At 48.0% G+C, this 19406-nt stretch overlaps 1 protein-coding gene across 1 annotated transcript in view; it reads left to right on the top strand.

Annotated features, from left to right (window-relative positions):
• The first annotated feature begins 2741 nt into the window (after positions 1 to 2741).
• The window catches only part of NWD1 (NACHT and WD repeat domain containing 1), a 58275-nt gene continuing 41610 nt past the window's right edge, over positions 2742 to 19406 (top strand). Inside the window, 5 exon segments of the mRNA XM_033401519.2 lie at positions 2742 to 2775; positions 2778 to 2821; positions 4971 to 5087; positions 9691 to 9988; positions 13654 to 14919. Coding sequence (XP_033257410.2) covers positions 2742 to 2775; positions 2778 to 2821; positions 4971 to 5087; positions 9691 to 9988; positions 13654 to 14919 — 1759 coding nt within the window.

Raw genomic sequence — 19406 nt, 5'->3', positions numbered from 1 at the left:
TTCATATGGGTAGGTCCTTAACTGCTCCTCTGGGGACTTGCTAATCTCCCTTCTTACCAAGGAGAGCGTCCTCAGGCTCCACACTTCCTGCAGGCAAAGAGACTCAACTAGAGTTGACTTAAAGCTGCTTGCTCAGTTTCTCAGCACTGCTGCCATTTGCAGGCTGGTAATTCTCCGTGGTGGCACCATCCCGTGCATCGTGGGGTGTTGAGCAGCGTCCCTGGGCTCCATCCACTAGATACCAGTAGCTCCCCTTCTCCCAGTCGTTACAACCAAAAATGTCTCCAGACATTGCAATGTCCCCTGGCGGGGGGGGGGGGGCAGAATGGCCCCCCGTTGAGGACTGCTGGCTTAAATAGTACACCTGGCACCTGTGCTTCATCAGTGAGCACAGGATGGGGTGTGGGGGGGGTTTCCACTGAGTTTGTCCTTCTTGCCTGTCCTGCCAGGACTGGACATGCCTCCCAGCATCGCACAGCCTCCATCTGCACAGCTGGGCCCAGGCTCAACTTTCATGGAGCCCCAAGAGACCCAGGTGTTTGGGAGGCTGGCTGGTCCCTGGGCCCCAACACCAAGCGCCAGGAAACCACAGTTGCTATGGTGACCGCTGAGCTCCCAGGGTGAGGAGCTATTGGTTGAGGGGCAAAAGGCTCCGGTGCCTGGAGGAGTCAACATCCAGGGGCCTTGGCGGGGAGGCCACTGTCCAACATTCCCCCCATTAGCGCTCGCAGACCAAGCAGAGCAGTGGCGAGCCACTGGTTCAGCCCCCCGGGGGCGCTGGAGGTGACAGAGCCCTGCAGGTAGCCGAGGGGAGCTGAGAGAGTGAGATGGGAGCCCCACTCCAGATGGCCCTGCCTGGCTGGCCTCCTAGGAAGGCCATCTGGCCACAGGCGTGAGGTCTCTGAGGCCCAGGTCCTTTCCTGGGGAAGGACTGTCCAGGTGGGTGGGCAGCATGAACGTCAGGCCCCTCCGCCCGGGCACCCGCCGGCGGCCTCTCCAGGGTCAGTCAGGCCCCCTCCCGGCACTTCCATCCAGCAGTGTGGCCATCTTCATCAGGTTGACGGTCTCAGGTAAGGGACTGGGCAGGGCTGAGAGCTCAGGGGATGCCAGGGTAATGGGCATGGCTCGCAGGGTCCTCTGAGAAAGCAGCCGGGACAGTGACCCACGTAGGAACTGGTGAGGGAGAGCCTCCCTGACCCTCTGTTTCCTCCTCCGTAAGCCAGGCTCAGAGCCTGACTTGACAGAGTTACTCTGAGTAGCAAATGATATTGCAACGAATAATAATGATGAACATTCTACCCTCTAGGCTTACAAAGTGCCTGAATCTTCCTGTAGCTACAAGGCTCTGCATGAAGGGGACCCTGTTCACTCCTCAGCTATATCTGGTTTGATTCTTACTTCACCCATGTGTTGTGGTCATACTGGGCTCCAGCAGGTCCTGGAACCCATGAAGCCCCAGGCCCCATAAGCTGTAGTTATTCAAGTTATGTGTTTATTTAATGTCTGACTCCTCCAACCAGGCCGTAAGCTCCAAGAAGGCAAAGACTACATGGTGTGTACTGGCAAATGTTTAATAACCTCTTCTCCGGATATTAAAACAAAACCCAAAACACCTGAGTTATACCAAAAACAACATTTATTGAGCCCCTGGGTTGAGGGCTGAGAAATTATCAGAGACCTAGACAGGCAGAGGTTCTTGACTTTGGGGAGCTTGCAGCCCTGCAAAGTAGAGGCATCACCCCCATTTTACAGAGGCGGAAACTGAGGATAGCCTGACACTTGTCACAAGGCCACACAGTGAAGTCAAGTGGTGGGAAAAGTCTCAGAATCCAGGTTTACTCTATAGGCAGGGCTGCCAGAGTTATAGCAAAAATAAAAAACCAAACCGCCACCACCAGCAACAAAACCAGGGCTCCCAGTTCAACTTGCATTTGAGATAAACAACCAATAATCTTTTAAGCATAAGTATATCCCAACTAGTGTGCAGAGAGGGGCATACTTACGCAAATAAATGATTTGGTGTTCATCCCAAGTGCAAGTTGAACAGGGCTTATCAGACATGCAAATTCTGGGATCTATGGAGTGGGTTATACTTAGGCTATCAAGTTTTTCATCGTTTATCTGAAATGTGAATCAACTGGGTGTCCTGTATTTTATCTGGCAATTCTTTTTTTTAAAATTAATTAATTAATTAATTAATTAATTTTGGCTGTGTTGGGTCTTCGTTTCTGTGCGAGGGCTTTCTCCAGTTGCGGCGAGTGGGGGCCACTCTTCATCGCGGTGCGCGGGCCTCTCACTGTCGCAGCCTCTCTTGTTGCGGAGCACAAGCTCCAGACGTGCAGGCTCAGTAGTTGTGACTCACGGGCCCAGTTGCTCTGCGACATGTGGGATCTTCCCAGACCAGGGCTCAAACCCGTGTCCCCTGCATTGGCAGGCAGATTCTCAACCACTGAGCCACCAGGGAAGCCCTATCTGGCAATTCTAACCTGAGGTGAGCAACCATCCTGGTTAGCTGGAACTGAGAGGTTTCCTGGGATGTGGGACTTTTAGCAGTAACAACAGGAAAGTCCCGGGCGTAGTTGGTCTTTCTGGTTTTCCTCCTGTTTTTTGTAGCTTTTGATTCACTCTGAAGGGTCCCAGCCTTGGTGGGAGCAAATGAGGCTAAAAGCAGAGCCGTGGGGCAGGGAAGAGTTCTGGGTTCTTCCTATTCATATCCTCCATGCCACTCCTTGCAGATACAGATGCAGAGAGGGAAGCCCTACAGAGCACCGCCTACCCCGTAGGACAGACCTTCTGCCAGAAGCACGGCCTGATGTCTGAGGTAATTGCCCGACTGTTCCTCACTGCCTCAGCGTCAGGGAACGAGGGTGTGCCACCTGGGCAGTCACACGGGGTCTTTGCTTAGAGGGACCCTGTGCCAGCGTTACACCACGGAGGCTTAAAGTCTTCTTAAAAAAGGAGAGTGGAGGGGTCGTGGCCACAGGCACTGCGGTCAGCACAGGTGGTACGGCAAAGTACTAGGAGTGGCTGCCTTGCGACCCTGCTCCTTGGGCGTGTCACTTTTGTTGTTGTTTTGTCCTGCCTTCCCGGGCTCTCCCTGCACTGGGGCAGCTTCGGGGGCATCTAAGAGGGCCGTGGGATATCCGGGGTGGGCAGGCAGGTGAGACGTGCCTTTTTCCTGGGACACTAATGGTGTACCAGCTGGGCAGTCACCACGGGCCCCAAATAGAGTGCGCCGATCCCAGGGCGGGGATGTTGCTGCCTGCACATTTCCAAGCGGAAACCAACAAACTGTCTTTGGAGTCTCAGGTGATGCTGCCTCCTTGCCATTTACAACTGTCATCCATCACACCAACGGCCCCCACCAGCATTTATATATTACTAAGAAAGAAGCAGTGCTGTGATGGGAATTTGACTTTGCCCGCCACTGATCATGAGACATAGTTCAATGGCAGAGACACTAAAAAGGAAAACATAGGTGCTGAGCACCGATGAAACACCCCGTGTTCATCCCTTTAATGTCCACCAGGTGCTGTGTGGCTAACACAGTAAACATCCTCAAGACGCAGTCGGAGAGACAGTGGCCCAGAGAGATGAAGGTTCTTGCCCAGAGCTGGTGGCTGACACTTTTTCCTTCTCCCCTTCCTCCTCCAGCCACATCCAGTACTGTACTCCTTTCACCCCATGCTGTAGTTTATTAGGAATTTTATGTCTTTCCCTCTGGACAAAGGAATTTAGGAAGGCAGGGAGCATTCTGATTCCCATCCCCCTCTCCTCACCCAGCTTTCTGTGGGGTCAGCTTCACTACTTGAATTGAAACCTTTTGCCTGGCCGGCCTCTGCCTAGCAGGCAAAAATGGACCACAAGCGTGCGGTTGCCAAGGAGACTTCGCCACATCTGATTCTGGCCAAATGAAAACCTCCTTTGCAAAGAAAGCTCTGCGAACAAGTGTGGACATGTCCTTGTTTAAAAAGGAACAGTTTGAAAATGCCCAAGCTCTTTAAAAAATTTTTTTAATGTTTTTAAGTAAATTTTTGAGTTCAGAATTTAGATTTGCAGGAAAGTTGCCTATGGTACAGAGTTCCCATATGCCCCACACCTACTTCTTCCCCTATATTGTAAACATCTATTATTGGGGCATGTTTGTCATAACTAAGAAATGGACATCGGGACGTTACCACTAAGCAACCTCTGGACTTTATTTGACTGTCACCAGGTCTTCTATTCATGTCCCCTCTCTGGTTGAGGACCCCGGCCAGGGAACCCTGTTACGTTTAGTTGTCACAGCTTCCCACTCTCCTGTGGCTGGGACAGCTCCTTGGTCTTCTCCTTTGTACTCATGACCATCACAGTCTTGGGGATAACTGCCCAGGTGTCCTGCAGGATGTCTCCAATCTGGGTCTGTCAGATATTTTTCTCATGATTACACTGGGATTATGGGTGTCATTCAAATTCTTTTGATCCAGATATCCCTCTTTGAGGACAGGTTATCAAAAATTACTGAAGAGGGACTTCCCTGGTGGCACAGTGGTTAAGAATCCGCCTGTCAACGCAAGCGACACAGGTTCGATCCCTGGTCCGGGTAGATCCCACATGCCTCAGAGCAACTAAGCCCGTGTGCCACAACTACTGAGCCCACACGCCACAACTACTGAAGCCCACATGCCCTAGACCCGCATGCTGCAACTACTGAAGCCTGCAGGCCTAGAGCCTGTGCTTCGCAACAAGAGAAGCTACCTCAGTGAGAAACCCACACACTGCAATGAAGAGTAGACCCCACTCTCTGCAACTAGAGAAACAACAAAGACCCAACACAACCAACCAACCAATAAATATATAAATAAATAAATAAATTCATTAAAATTTTTTTTTAATTACTGAAGAAATTTTACACCTTTATCAAAGGGAATTAAAAAAAAAAATCACCCATCCTACCACCTTCCTGACAAACCCATACTTGTTATTTCCAGGTGGTTGATCTGAGGTGGGGTATTCGGAACACAGAGGTCACCAACCACATGACCACGGAACTCTGCTTGGAGGAGCTTGGCTGGTGTCGGAAAACATCCATAGGGCCAGCTTTTGTTGTGAGTCTCTTGGGAGGGATGGATTAGCTCTTACTTCTCATTCCACCACCAGGATATGGCCCCTACTTCTTATCCAAACCTGTCAGTGGAGGGAAGTGGGTGGCATTTCTGCTATCATACCCAATCTTCATAGCCTGCCTGTGGCAGACATTGCTAATCAATCACAGCATTCATTTTTCTGCGGAGCTAGCTGGGATCCAGACATTAGCAGTCAAGTAGAAGCAGCAGGTGAGTTGGAGAGCAGAGTGTTGAAGCCCAAAGGGATCTTAGAATTTGCTCCGAAACTTCCCCCGGGTTTTTCACCTCATTCACTTTGTCTGGGGAACATTGAGGTCCTAGAAAACCATAGAGAAAGTGGAAATCTACAGGGTATCGAAAATTTTTTTCTCCAATGTGCCCCATGGTGTTGGGAGCAGACTCTGTGGCCCTATCTGGAGCCTGCCTCAGGGGCAAACTTCCCCCCTAGGTGAGACCAATCAGGGTCTTCTCTCGTCCCCAACTACATTCCCTCTGACACCAGAACAACCCCCAGCTCACATTTAATGGTTTGGGTTATGACCAGCAAATGATATTCCAGGGTTTTGATTTATTACATCACCAAGTTTCAGAAACACCAAGAACTGTGGCATTTTGGCTAATAAATCCTAGAGCAGGGGTCAGCAAACCACAGTCTATGGGGCAAATCCGGCCCCCTACCTGTTTTTATAAATAAGGCTTTATTGACACGCGGCCATACCCATTCATTTACGTATCACCCAAGGCTGCTTCCCAGCTTCAATGGCAGCGTTCAGTAGTTGCCACATAGACCGTCTGGCCTGCAAAGCTGAAAATATTGGCTATTTGGCCCTTGTTGGAAAAATTTGCCTACCCCTGTCCTAGAAAGTACAGACGAAAAAAGTCAGGAAAGTAGCTTTGCCCAATACATCTTCATCACAAAGAAGCTTTGAGCAGCTCCCAGAAAAACCTCTCCTGGAGATAAGAATGTAGGAATTAGGAGAGGGTGGTCCCCATATGAAAACGGTTTTCTAGGGAAATAAAGACAAATAGATGAGGCCTGTTTGGCCTTAAAACTGCACTGCCCAATGCAGTAGCCACGAACCACATGTGGTGATTTAAATTTAAATGAATTAAAGTCAAGTAGAAAGAAAATTTCAGCTCCTTGGTTGCACCAGCCACATTACAGTGGTTCAGTTGTCACTTGTGTCAAGTGGCCAGCAAATTGGACAGCAAGGATATGAACACTTCCAGCACTTCCAGAAGTTCTAGTGCTGCCTTAGAGATTGTCTCCTTCAAAAAAAAGACTAAGACCTGGCAGCAGATGTGAAAAGCTTTCTTTATTGTGTACCAAGTTTTATCTATACAGTTACCATTGCGTTTTCATTCTTTTGTTCTATACTTTTCTTTGTATGTTGGCATCAATTTTTCTTTTTTTTCCAATCTTATTGAGATATAATTGACATGTAGCACTGAAAGGGTACAGCATAATGACTTGACTTATATGTGTTGTGAAATGATTATTAAATAAGTTCAGTTAACACCCATCCGCTCATATAGATATGAAAAAGGAAAATGTTCTTCCCTAGTGATGAGAATGTTTAGGATTTAGTCTCTTAGCAACTTTCAGATATACTCTACAGCAGTGTTACCTACATTCATCATGTTGTACATTACCTCCCCGGGACATATTTATCTTACAACTGGAAGTTTGAACCACTTAATTTAATTAATTTATTTATTGAAGTATAGTTGATTTACAATGTTGTGTTAGTTTCAGGTGTACAGCAAAATGATTCAGTTATACATATATATTCTTTTTCAGATTCTTTTCCCTTATAGGTTATTAAAAAGTGTTGAGTATAGTTACCAATTTTAATTATTGCTTTAAAATACATCCTAATGTTTGAAAGGCTGTATCATCTGGCTTATGTATCTCCTTCACACATTTTTTTTCCAGTCTTCTAATTTTGCTGATGATTGAGCCTGATGATTGATCATTTTGTTGTGTTTCAAAGAAAAAAGTAAAGAAAAAAATTTTGTAAAGAAAAAAGGGAGGTGGGGAGAAAATGAACTCCAGGAAGAATTCGATTTTGCAACTCAAATTGCAGGCAATCAAAAGCACAATGCAGGGCTTCCCTGGTGGCACAGTGGTTGGGAGTCCGCCTGCCGATGCAGGGGACATGGGTTCCTGCCCCGGTCCGGGAAGATCCCACATGCCGCGGAGCGGCTGGGCCCGTGAGCCATGGCTGCTGAGCCTGTGCGTCCGGAGCCTGTGCTCCACAACGGGAGAGGCCACAACAGTGAGAGGCCCGCGTACCGCAAAAAAAAAAAAAAAAAAAAAGCACAATGCAGAGGGATCAGCACCTGTGAAAGCTCGAGGTGAGAATGAGCACATTTATTATAGAAACAGAAAGGTCAATGTGACAGAAGCAAAATGGAAAAGGGGATTCGTGGTACAAGATAAACTTGGAGAGACAGGGAGGCGGGAACCAGTTCACAGGGGCCTTACGGGCCAAAGCTAAGGGTTATGTTAAGTGTCATGGAAAGCCTTCATAGACGTTTTATTGTTTGTTTTTGTAAGCAGAGGAGTGATGGTAAAATACAATTTCTGGTTTTTCCAAAAAAAAAAAAAAAGCACAATGCAGCTTCCAGGTGGCATGGGGGATGGGGGACAGGAGGGAGGATGATCTCTGAGCTTTCCCCCAGGCCCAAACGGCCCAGGGACCTTGCAAATCCTTCCAAAATCTTAGTTATCAAGATAATTAATATTTTAATGCAATGTTTATTTTTAATATCAAAATTGACCCCCCAAATCCATGAGGAACAAAATATCAAATTCTAAAGACAGGATCCACCCGGCACTTTGGAGACCCATGTTCACCTCCCCCCTGCCCACATCTGGCCCTGCTCCCTGGCTGCTACTGGGGACAGTCCTGCCCCCAGGGCCACATCAGAGCGTGAGATTTGGGCAGAGCCGAGGGAGGCCTTCTTTCTTGTCACAACTCTACTGTTGGGACAAGCCAGCACCTAGTAATAGGTAAGCAAGGTGTTTCCTGTGGCTGTCATAACAAATGACCACAAATGTGGGGGGCAGGGAGCTTAAAACGACAGAAATTTATTCTCTCACAATCTGGAGGCCGGAAGTCTGAAATCAAGGTATCAGCAGGGTCGCACTCCTTCCTAGCTTTCTCAGGGAGAATCTTCTCGTCTTCTCCAGCTTCTGGGGTCTCCAGGTATTCCTTGGCTTGTGGCTGCACTCCCCCAGTCTCTGCCTCTGTTGTCACAGCATCTTCTTCTCCTTTTCTATTTGTGTCAAATCTTCCTCTGCCTGTCTCTTGATAAGGACTCTTGGGATTACATTTCAGGCCCACTTTGATAATCCAGGATAGTCTTCCAGTTTAAGATCCTTAGATAAATCATGTCGACTGAAAAAAAAATGCACAACCTAAAAGTTGAGTTATGTTTTATTTGGTGGACATTCTTAGGACTTCAAGCCTGGGAGACAGCATCTCAAATAACACAGAGAGACTGCTCCAAAGAGGAAAAGGAGAAGCCAGGATATATAGATAGGAGTTTTTGCAACGAAGACCATGTAGTAAGAATATCAAAAGATTACTGTTAAAGAAAACCAGATATCTTAAGTTAAGGAATTTATTGCTTTCCTATGTATGGGAAGATGCAAGAGTTTGGGCTCACTGAAATTATTCCTTTGATATGCACCTCAGCTATCTGGGGCCAGCATCCTGTGTTTTCACATCCTGAGTCTCCTCAGGGTGCATCTTTGGGGGTGGCTGCAGTGGCGGACTCCTTGACGGCAGGCATCCTGTTTCCCTCCTGAGTTTCCTCAGGGCTCACCATCGGGGAGGCTGTAACGTGATGGTTCAATGGCTGCAAGATCCTTTGTTTACTGGCATGGCAGGCAATATTGTTTCACTCACAAGTGGAAGATCAGGAGAAGGATTTATTATGACTTGCAGCAAGTAAGGGGAACACCAGGGACCTTTCCCAAAGCAGTGTCTCCCCGAACAGCAAAACTGGGGAAGTTTGAAGCTCAGGGTACATTATATTCATGAAGGGGCTTGAGCAGAGGAGACTTCAGCATAGAATTGGGGCAAAGGTTCACAGAGTCCAAGTTTTAGTTGATTGAAGTCAGGAGGGTCCACGTCATCATTCTACCCTCCACTTGGGTAGGGGTCTTAGTTCCTGCAGAACTCAAAGATATATTACATGTATATCCCTTGACGAGGAGTTGGGACTCTTTTTATCACTGGACTATTGTTTCTTGACTGCTTTTCCATTATTCCTGCATTCCCTCACTTCCCTTAAGATCATTGATTACTGAGATGTGTTCAAGGACAAGCATTGCAGCCAGGCTTAGATCACAAAATGGCTTAGGCCAAAATGGTTTCTCTCATGTCAAGAGAGCCATTGCTGGTACTCTTCCTCTGGGGACCCACTAACCCATCTGCTTACTTTAATATAATTGTCTCCATGTTACAACCACCAGGACCACTTTAAGGGCTCAGCATGCCTCACCCAGTGTCACAGATCTAAGTGCCCAAGCCAAGATCTGAACCTCTACTCCCCACACCCCTGTCTCCTCCAGGCCCTCGTAGGTGACCAGTACGGCCCCCGTCCAATCCCCTCACTGATCGAGGAAAAGGAGTGGGAGGGGCTGAAAGCTCAGCTGAGCGCCAGGCCACGTGACCTGGAGCTGGTGGCACGACGCTTCCGGACAGACAAGAACGCCGTTCCCCCCACCTACCTGCTGCAGACCCTGGGCAGCGGGGAGGCCCGTGGGCCCGAGGAGGCCACCCTGATCTCTGCATTGCGCTCTGGAGCCCAGGAGGCCGGCAGGTTGGGCCTCGTCACCCAGGAGAAGTGGCACCGCTACCACCGGTCAGGTGAGGCTGCCGGGACTCCCCTTGCGGGTCCCCAGGAAACATCCACCCGTTTAAAATGCACATCACGTTTTGTCCAAATGCCACAGTCTGCATTTCTATAAATGCCAAACCAACCTAGCTCCTGGAGCCCTAGTTCTGAGAAAGATTATTTTTCTGATCCAACAGAGTTAAGTCAAGTCCTGGTTAATTTCAGTCTCTTAGGATTCTTCTCTCCTTCCCTGGCTCCTTTCCTTTTCCCAAGCAGGCTCCTGGCTTTGGGGGACGTGTACTACGATGACCCCATACCTGTTTGCCTGGGACTGAGCCACTCCCACGATGCTGGACTTTTAGGGCCAAACCCAGGACAGTTCCAGGAAAACTGGAAGAGTGGGTCACCCTGTGTTAGTCGAGAGCCGTCCCCTGCTAAGGAGTCGTCCTTCATCAATGTACCTGCCTCTGAGGTGAAAACTGAGGCAGAGGAAGAAGGAGTCTCTTTTGCCCAAGTGGGAGAATAGGGATTCCCCCCTGTGACTGTCTGAGTCCACCACCCAGCTCCCAGCTGGTCCCTTACCTCTCATCCCTGGCCTTGTCCTCTGCCCTTTCCATCCTCCACACTGGCTACCAGAAAGGTTTTTCTAAAAATGCATTGCGATCAAGCCATTGCCCCACTGCAGGCTGTCAGCAAGAGATAGGTTCTTATTATTATTTATGAGTTAGTAATGTCAGCTTATGGATTATTAGTATGTCAATTTACATAACCCAAACTATTAAATATATGAATTTATATCACCCACACCATTAAGTGTATGAATTTATATCACCCACAGTATTAAATATGTGAATTTATATCGCCCACACTATTGAATGTATGAATTTATATCACCCACACTATTAAGTGTATGAATTTATATTACCCACAGTATTAAATATATGAATTTATATTACCCACACTATGAAATATATGTATTTATATTACCTACACTATTAAATACATGAATTTCTATGATCTGTCCTATCAAATATATGAATTTATATTATCAAAAATATTAAATATATGAATTTATATTACCCACATTATAAAATATATGAATTCATATTATCAACATATTAAATATATTGATTTAGTTAAAGATATTGAATGTAGTGATATTTATTAATAGTATTTTAATTTTATTAAAATATATGATTATTATCTATTATATATATACATTCTAGTAAAGACATACCAATTTTTAAAATTTTTATTTCAGGATAATTTTAGATGAACAAAAAAGTTACAACATTATAAAGCTACAAAGATAGTGTAGAGTTCCCGAAGGTTCTTCACCCAGCTTCCCACAATGCTAACATCTTAATGTGACTGAGGTACATTTACCAGAACTCAGAAATGAACATCGGTATTTAGTATTGGTGCATGACTAGTAACTAGACTCCAGACTTTATTTGGGTTTCCTCAGTTCTCCCATCAATGTCTTTCTGTCCCAGGATCCCACATTGTATTTAGTCCTTTGTCTCCTTAGGCTACTCCGATCTGTAACAGTTTTTCATGACCTTGTTTTTCATGACCTTGACTGATTTTGAGGAGTACTGGCCAGGTCTTTTGTAGAATGTCCCTCAATCTGGGCTTGGCTGGTATTTTCTCATGATTAAATTGGGATTACAGGTTTTGGGGAGGAAGACTGCAGAGGTAAAGTTCCCTCCCCATCCCACCATATCAGGAGTACCTGAGGCCTACTTGACATCACAGGTGATCCTAACCTTGACCCTTTGGTTAAGGTTAGTAATGACATACCAATTTTTTTCTTTTTGTCCCCACTGTGCGACATGCGGAACTTCCCTGACCAGGGATCGAACCCATGCCCCCTGCGTTGGAAGCACAGAGTCTTAACCACTGTACCACCTGGAAAGTCCTGACATATCAATTTTGAATACACTTTTATATGGATAATAATGTTAAGGCTACTGTTTCTTGTGCACTTACCATGCTGCTATTGCTTGCTCTGTGACACAAAGCCAAGTGAGCTAATTGCTCTCATAGAGATGTCTGACATCGGGACTGTAATCAGCATCTGGGGTCAAGTATGGGATGGGCCGGGAGTTACATCTCAGCCCTGCCCCTTTCCAGCCCTATTGACTTTGGGCAGCTTGGACTCTCCTTTTCCTCATCTGTAAAATGGAACTAGTCAGAGGTAGTACCTAATGGAGTCATTATAGGGATCTAAAGGGTCTTGTCCCGGCCGTGATCTCATCCAACAATGAGCTCTCTAAGCAATCATGTCAAACCTCGCCCATTAAGAAGTCCCACTTGAAAGAACAAATAGAAACTCCTTGATGTCAGCAGAAAGCACAAACAGTTGTGGAGTTCAGGGGCACGTCATGGACGGCACCTTCAGAGCATATTATTTTCCAGGCACCTCGCTCAACTTTTTTTTTTTTTTAATTTTTATCTTGAAATAGAGATTCATGGGAAATTGCCAAAAGAAAAAGAAAAAAAAAGGAGGAAGAGGTATCCTTTACCCATTTTTCCCCCAAAGGTAACATCTTGCAAAACTAGAGTGCAATATTATTACACAACCAGGAAGTGGATATTGTCACAATCCAGAGAGAGCACACTTGTACAAACACCATTTGTGTGTGTGAGTGTGTGTGTGTGTGTCTGTGTGTTTGTCTTGCACATTTCCTTCTCTGCAATTTTCTCACCTGTGTAGCTTCGAGTAACCACCGTGGTCAATACACAGGACTGTTCCCTCACCGCAAGGATCCCCCCCACTGTCCCTTTAGAGCAGCATTCACCGCTTCCCACAAACCCCAGCACTGGTAACCACTAATCCATCTCCATCTCATTTATTTTGTTATTTCAACCATATCATAGAAGATAAGATCACAGACTGTAAACTTTTGAGTTTAGTTTTGTTCCTTCAGCATAAGCTGCTCAGCTTTTCACAAGCATTATTTCATAGAAAATCCTCACAACAGCCCCTTCAAGGTTGGACTAGTACACCCATGTTACAAGGGAGGAAACAGAGACTCAGAGAGGTGCAGTGATTTGCCTAGGGTCACACAGCCTGCTGGTGGCGGAACAGATGGTATTGGATTAGTTCATGCCAAAATGTGTCCAAGAAGGATCCTGTTTGGGGACTGTTAGCTGCCTTCGTCTCTGACCTTCACTCATGGGGCTGAGGGGCACATGAGGTCAGTCCAAGGAGGACTTTTGAGTGGTTCTTGTCTTTGGCTCTGAGACTGAGTCCTGTCTCCAAGGGCCTGACTCGCTCAGCTAGAGAGCTGGGATCCTCTGCTGAGCCCAGGGAGGCTTCAAAAATAACTCCTCAAATCTGACTGCTATTTCAAAACAATGGCCTCCAGGGAGAAGTCAGTGTGAGCTCTTGGCTCTGGAAAATACAGGTCCTCAAGGCAGCTGCTGCATGCTCTGGGACGGGGGTCAGCAAACCATGGCCCAAGGACAAAACCTGGCCCACTGCTTGTTCTTGTAAATAAAGTTTTATTGGAAAACACTGGAGTGCATTCGTTTGCATGTTGTCTGTGGTTATGCCAGGTGACTCTGAAACACACTAAGCTTGAGAACCAATGTTTCCATCCCCGGAATGTGTCTACCAAGTGCTCCCATTCGAACCAACTGATGACATAATGCTGACCACACTCACTTCCCATCTCCTCCACTTTTGCAGGCATCGAGGGGGAAATAGAACGGGACCTGCTGAACGCAATAGACTGGGACCAGGGGGCGACCGTCTTCCTGAGAGATATCCAAGACCTCAACAAACACATCCTGGAGGTCTGCGCCCTCAAGATAGTGGACCAGCTTGCAGCCGGCTGCCTGGACACAGACGCCCAGAACCTTCTCAGCAGCCTCAAGGAGCGCATCGCTGACATGCAGCCCGGAGTTCTCAAGGCCCACCACCTGGCATGGAGCCGAGACCTGGTGGACCCCCCAAACAAGGCTCATGGACGGTACCCAAAGGAGCTGGGGGAGCAGTTTGTGGCCAGGGCTAACCATCAGGTCCTCGAGTGCCTCCAGAAACTGGAGGCAGGCAGGCAGGAGTTGGCTTGGCTCTATCAGGAGATCCGCCACCACCTGGGGCTCAGTGCCGAGGCCCCCCAGACCTTCTGTGGGCACCAGGAGCTCCTAACCCAGCTGGGACAGCGGCTCCAGCAGAGCGACGGCCACCCCCACCCACCCCTGGTGCTTTTTGGACCCCCGGGCATCGGAAAGACTGCTCTGATGTGCAAGCTGGCTGAGCAAATGCCAGGGCTGCTTGGCCACAAGACAGTGACCGTTCTATGGTTGCTGGGGACGTCACAGATGAGCTCCGACGCCCGAGGCCTGCTCCAGAGCATCTGCTTCCAGGTGTGCCTGGCCTATGGGCTACCCCTGCCCCCTGCCCAGGTCTTGGAGGCCCATACCAGGGTGGTACAGTTTTTCCACACCCTCCTCCACACCATCTCCTGCCGAAAATTTGAGTCCCTTGTGATCCTGCTGGATTCGGTGGATGAGGTAGCCTCTGTCCACCGTGCTCGGAGGGTCCCCTGGCTGCCTCCCAAGTGCCCCCCAAGGGGCCACCTCATCCTCTCAGTCTGCTCAGGACAGCGGGGCGTTTTAGACACTGTGCGGCAGGTGCTCACGGACCCAGGTGCTTACTGGGAGGTGAAACCCCTCTCTGGAAGCAAAGGGCAAGAGATGGTTCAGCTCCTGCTGGCCGCCTCGAGGAGGACGCTGAGCCTGATGCAGAGGGACCTGCTCTGAACCAGCCTCCCAGAGTGTGGGCACCCAGGGCGGCTGAGGCTGGCCTTCAAGGAGGCCCGGAAATGGGCCTCCTTCACCATGCCGGCCCCTCTGGCCTCCACTGCTAAGGAGGTGATGCACCAGCTGTGTGCCCACCTGGAGCAGACACGTGGGCAGCTCCTGATGGCCTGAGTGCTGGGCTATACATTGTGTCTTCCCGGCGAGTGTCTGTTGTTTTCACTCTTTTCTGAATTGAGATAGAACACATGCATTCTTTTCCAAGGGCAGCCATAACAAAATCACAAACTGGGTGGCTTAGAACAATGGAAATCTATTCTCTCGTGGTTCTGGAGGCCAGAGTCTGAAATCAAGGTGTCAGCTGAACAACACTTCCTCCGGAGCCCCTAAAGGAGAATCCGTTCTAGGCCTTTTTCTTAGTTTCTGGTGTTGCTGGCAACCCTCAACATTCCTTGGCTTGTAGACGCATCACTCCAATCTCCACCTCTGACCACATTGTGGTTTTCTCCCTGTGTGTCTCTCTGTCTGAATTTCCCTCTTCTTGGAAAGACATCACTCATTGGATTAGGGCCCACTTGCATCCAGTATTGTTACTGACTAAGGTTCTTGGCCTTCTTTTTTTTTTTGCGGTACGCAGTCCTCTCACTGTTGTGGCCTCTCCCGTTGCGGAGCACAGGCTCCGGACGCGCAGGCTCAGCGGCCATGTCTCACGGGCCCAGCTGCTCCGCAGCATGTGGGATCTTCCCGGACCGGTGCACGAACCCGTGTCCCCTGCATCGGCAGGCGGACTCTCAACCACCACGCCACCAAGGAAGCCCTCTTGGCCTTCTTAATCAACAGAAATTGATAAGAGGCCAGAAAAGAAATTCAGGCAAGGCAGAGGGGAAGGAGAACAGGTAACAGGTTCCCCTGCTTGCTCGCTCCCTGAGGTGGGGGTGAGTTTGTTCCGTATATGGGGTGAGGGTAGGGGCAGGTCCAGGGGTCGAGCCAGAGGGGCGGCTTAGGTTGCTTGCCCACCCCTCTGGTGGGGTTGTGTGCAGGGGGCATGCTCAGTACCCTGCTTTCGCTCCCGGCTCTTCAGAAGTGGCAACTGGGTTTTTGGTCTTTTTGTATCTTGTTGTCCGTAATTTTCCCAACTGTGCGTGCGCACAGTTCTTTTTAGTCCCTTATAGTTTCTTTGTATTTTGTTGCTGGAAGAGACATTTGGCCAGGTGCAAGCACTGCAGCAAAGGGTCCCAGGTCCCAGGTCCCAGCCTGTCTCTGTATGACCTCATCTTAACTTGACTACTTCCCCAAAGACTGGTTTCAAACAAGGTCACATTCACAGTTTCCCCGTGGGTACACATTTTGGGGAACACTATTCAACCCAGTCCAATTCGTATCATAATTTTCACTCATTTAAAGTGTATAGTTCAGCAGCATTTAGTACATTCACAGTATTAGGCAACCGCTATCCATCTCCAGAACAATTCCTCACCCCACAAGGAGACCCCGTCCCCGTCAGCAGTAACTCCCCTTCCCCGACCCCCAGCCCCTGGCAACCACTAATCTGTCTCTATGCATTTGTCTAGAGTATTTCTTCAGAAAACGTTTTACTTAGAAATACTTTCAAATTATAGACTAGAGGAAGAACTCCCATAGTGCAAAAATAGTGCCGAGAACTCTCATAGAGCAGAATTTTTCAGCCTTGGTGCTATTGACATTTGGGGCTAGATCATCCTTTGCAGTGTGTAGGGCCATCCTGTGCACTGTAGGATGTTGAACAGTATCCCTGGCCTCTACCCACTAGATGCTGGTAGCATCCCCCAGCTGGGACAACCAAAAATGTCTCAGGACATTGCCAAGTGTCCCTTGAAGGCAGGATAGGTCCTCGTTGAGAAATACTGCCATACTTCTTCCCCCCACAATCACCAATTTGCCATATTAGCTTTCTCTCTCTCCCTTTTCCTTTTTCCCTCTCTCCCTTTCCTATCTCTCCTTTCCTTCCTTCCTACATCCCTCCCTCCATCTCTCTCTCCCCTCCCTGTCTCTCTTTATTTCTTTCCATTTTTCTATCTATCTATCTTCTATCTATCCATTCATCTATCTGTCTCTGTCTATCCACACACACACCCACAAACAAAATTTTTCCCTGAACCATTTGAGAATTCATTACAGGCGTCATTCCCCTTCACCCTTAAATACATCACATATATCCTAAGAACAAGGGCAATCAGAACCCCACATCACCACAAGACAATTTTAAAACTCAGAAAACGTATCATAAATGCAGTAATATTATTTAATACACAGTTTATAGTCAAAATTTACCAATTGTCTCAAAAATGTCCTTTATAGCTGTCCCCTCCCCTTGCCCCCATCCCAGGATCCAATCCAGGATAACATGTTGCATTTAGCTGTCAAGTTTCTTTGGCCTCCTTTAATCTGGAATGTTCCACTCTCTGTCTTTGTCCTCTTGAAGAGTACAGACTAGCTCTTCTGTAGCTCAGCACTCCTTAAGCCTCAATGGGTATATGTACCTCAGGTCTTGTTTTTGAATAAAGACCCTGATTCAGCAGGTCTGGGGATGGAGCCTGGGATCTTGTATTTCTCCCAGGCTCCCTGGCGATGTTGATGCTACCAGGAACGCACCTGGGGGTGGAGGGGAGTCGGTACACTGTCATCTGGGTTGATCTGATGTCTCCTCATGATGACATTCAGTTTAAACATGGATGGTGTTTGATCCTTCTTGTGCATTTTTTTCCTACCACAAATTTGCAACATACCCCTTTGTAATTAATAAGCAATGTGTGCGGATATCTCAGAAAAAATCTTTTTAAAGCAAACTTCTCTGAAGAATTGACCACAAGCCTGGGTCTACAGTTAATTCCAGGCTTTGTAGCATGGGAATCAGCAAAAAGCAATAGGAAAACCCAATTCCAATGTGTTTATAGAGTTTAAGGAATGAAGGTTTAAATGCAGTTGCTGAACAAACTCCGATAAACCAGGGTCATGATGGTCAGAGATGCCAGGTGTGGATGGTGAGTCAGAAATAATGAGCAGGAGAGAGGAGTGTGTTCATCACAGGCACCCAGCATCCCATGCGAGGGTGGGACGGGGCCGATTCGCAGGCACACCGAGCAGCAGAGCTTTACCTTAATGCAAACAGCCATCGGGAGACGCTCATGCCCATCATTAGAAATGCAGTTGCATTAGAAATGCAGTTGACCTCTTCTCAGCTTGGGGGACCTTTGTCTTTTGCCACAAATCAAGGTGGCAGCGACCAGCCCAGTAAGTGGGCTTTTTAGTTGTCTGTTTATTTGCCAGGAACAGAAATCCACTCACACTATCACATTAGAAATAAGGGCTTTATGCCATGGCCATGGGAGAAACCCAGTGGTTGCAGGGCTACCCCATAGCCAACTCCAGGGAGGGGTAGCCCAGATTTCATGTTGTACCCCAGATTTTGTGATTGATGCCCACAGCATGGACTCTACAAGAGCACAGAGACAGACCAGGGAATGTTCCAGAATAAAAGGGTGGGCCATCAAGCCAACCTGATGAAGTGTACACGGAAGGTGGGGTTGTCATGGGAACCAGAAAGCCACAGAATCAGGGAAGTTGCTCATCCCCTCTCCCTCTGGGTCCTCTCTGCACATTGGCTTCTGCTCTAGACTCTTCCTTTCTCCTCTGTAAGTGTAGCTTGCCTGCCACAGCTGCTGTTGGCATCATGGGCTCCCATTTTGGAGAACTGGCACCATCATACTGGCTCTTTCTTGAGTCCTGGTTGGAAAATCTGGGGAGATAGACATCCATTGGCATTCCTGGCCCCATGTCTGGTCCAGTTAGTAAAGCTGGGGGCCTCCTGGGGTGGAGGGCCACCCTCCTTTACTGCCTGGTAGGGGAGGTGGTCTATGGAGGGTGACTCTAGGGGAGGTGATTTTGGTATGTCCTGTTGCATGAAAATATGTTATGTTTACACACAGAGTTGACCTAGAGTGATGAGAGCCTGGCTCTCAGAGCAGATCTGAGTACTTCTGGGCCAGTGGTTCTTACCTAGGGAGATTCTGTGCCCCCCCAGGTGGACACTCAACAGTGGAGACATTTTGGTTGTCACGACTGGGGGATGGGGTGCTACTGGGATCTAGTGGATGGAAACTCGGGATGCTTCTCAACACCCTATAGTTCACAGGACCCTCCCCCAACCAGAGGATCATGGTGCTCCAGTTGTCAGTAGTGCTGCGGGTGCGAAACCCTGGCTTAGCATGAAAGATACTGTCTGGCTATCTCTCTATCCAGCTACCATAATACCTATCTATCCATCCATTCATCTATTTATCTACTTCATCTATCTATAATCTATCATATCTATCTATCTATAATCTATCATATTCGTCTGTCCATCCATACATGCATCTATGTACACCTATCTATAAGCTATCATCTATCTATCTATCTATCTATCATGCTGGTGACACCTAGTGGGTGGAGGCCAGGGATGCTGCTAAACATCTTACAAAGTACAGGACAATCTCCACAACAAAGAATGATCCAACCCTTAGTGTCAACAGTGAGAGGCTGAGAAATGCTGTGTTAGGCATGCATCGTGGCCTTTCCGAGCCCCCTCTGTAGGGGGGTAGCTGGGAGAGTGTCTGTTCTGTGTGGCTTCTGGAAGGAATAACAAGATCATACTTGCAAAGG

The sequence above is a fragment of the Orcinus orca genome, chromosome 3 (assembly GCF_937001465.1).
Source record: "Orcinus orca chromosome 3, mOrcOrc1.1, whole genome shotgun sequence".
Taxonomy (NCBI): domain Eukaryota; kingdom Metazoa; phylum Chordata; class Mammalia; order Artiodactyla; family Delphinidae; genus Orcinus; species Orcinus orca.
This window is presented reverse-complemented; position numbering and strand designations above follow the sequence as displayed.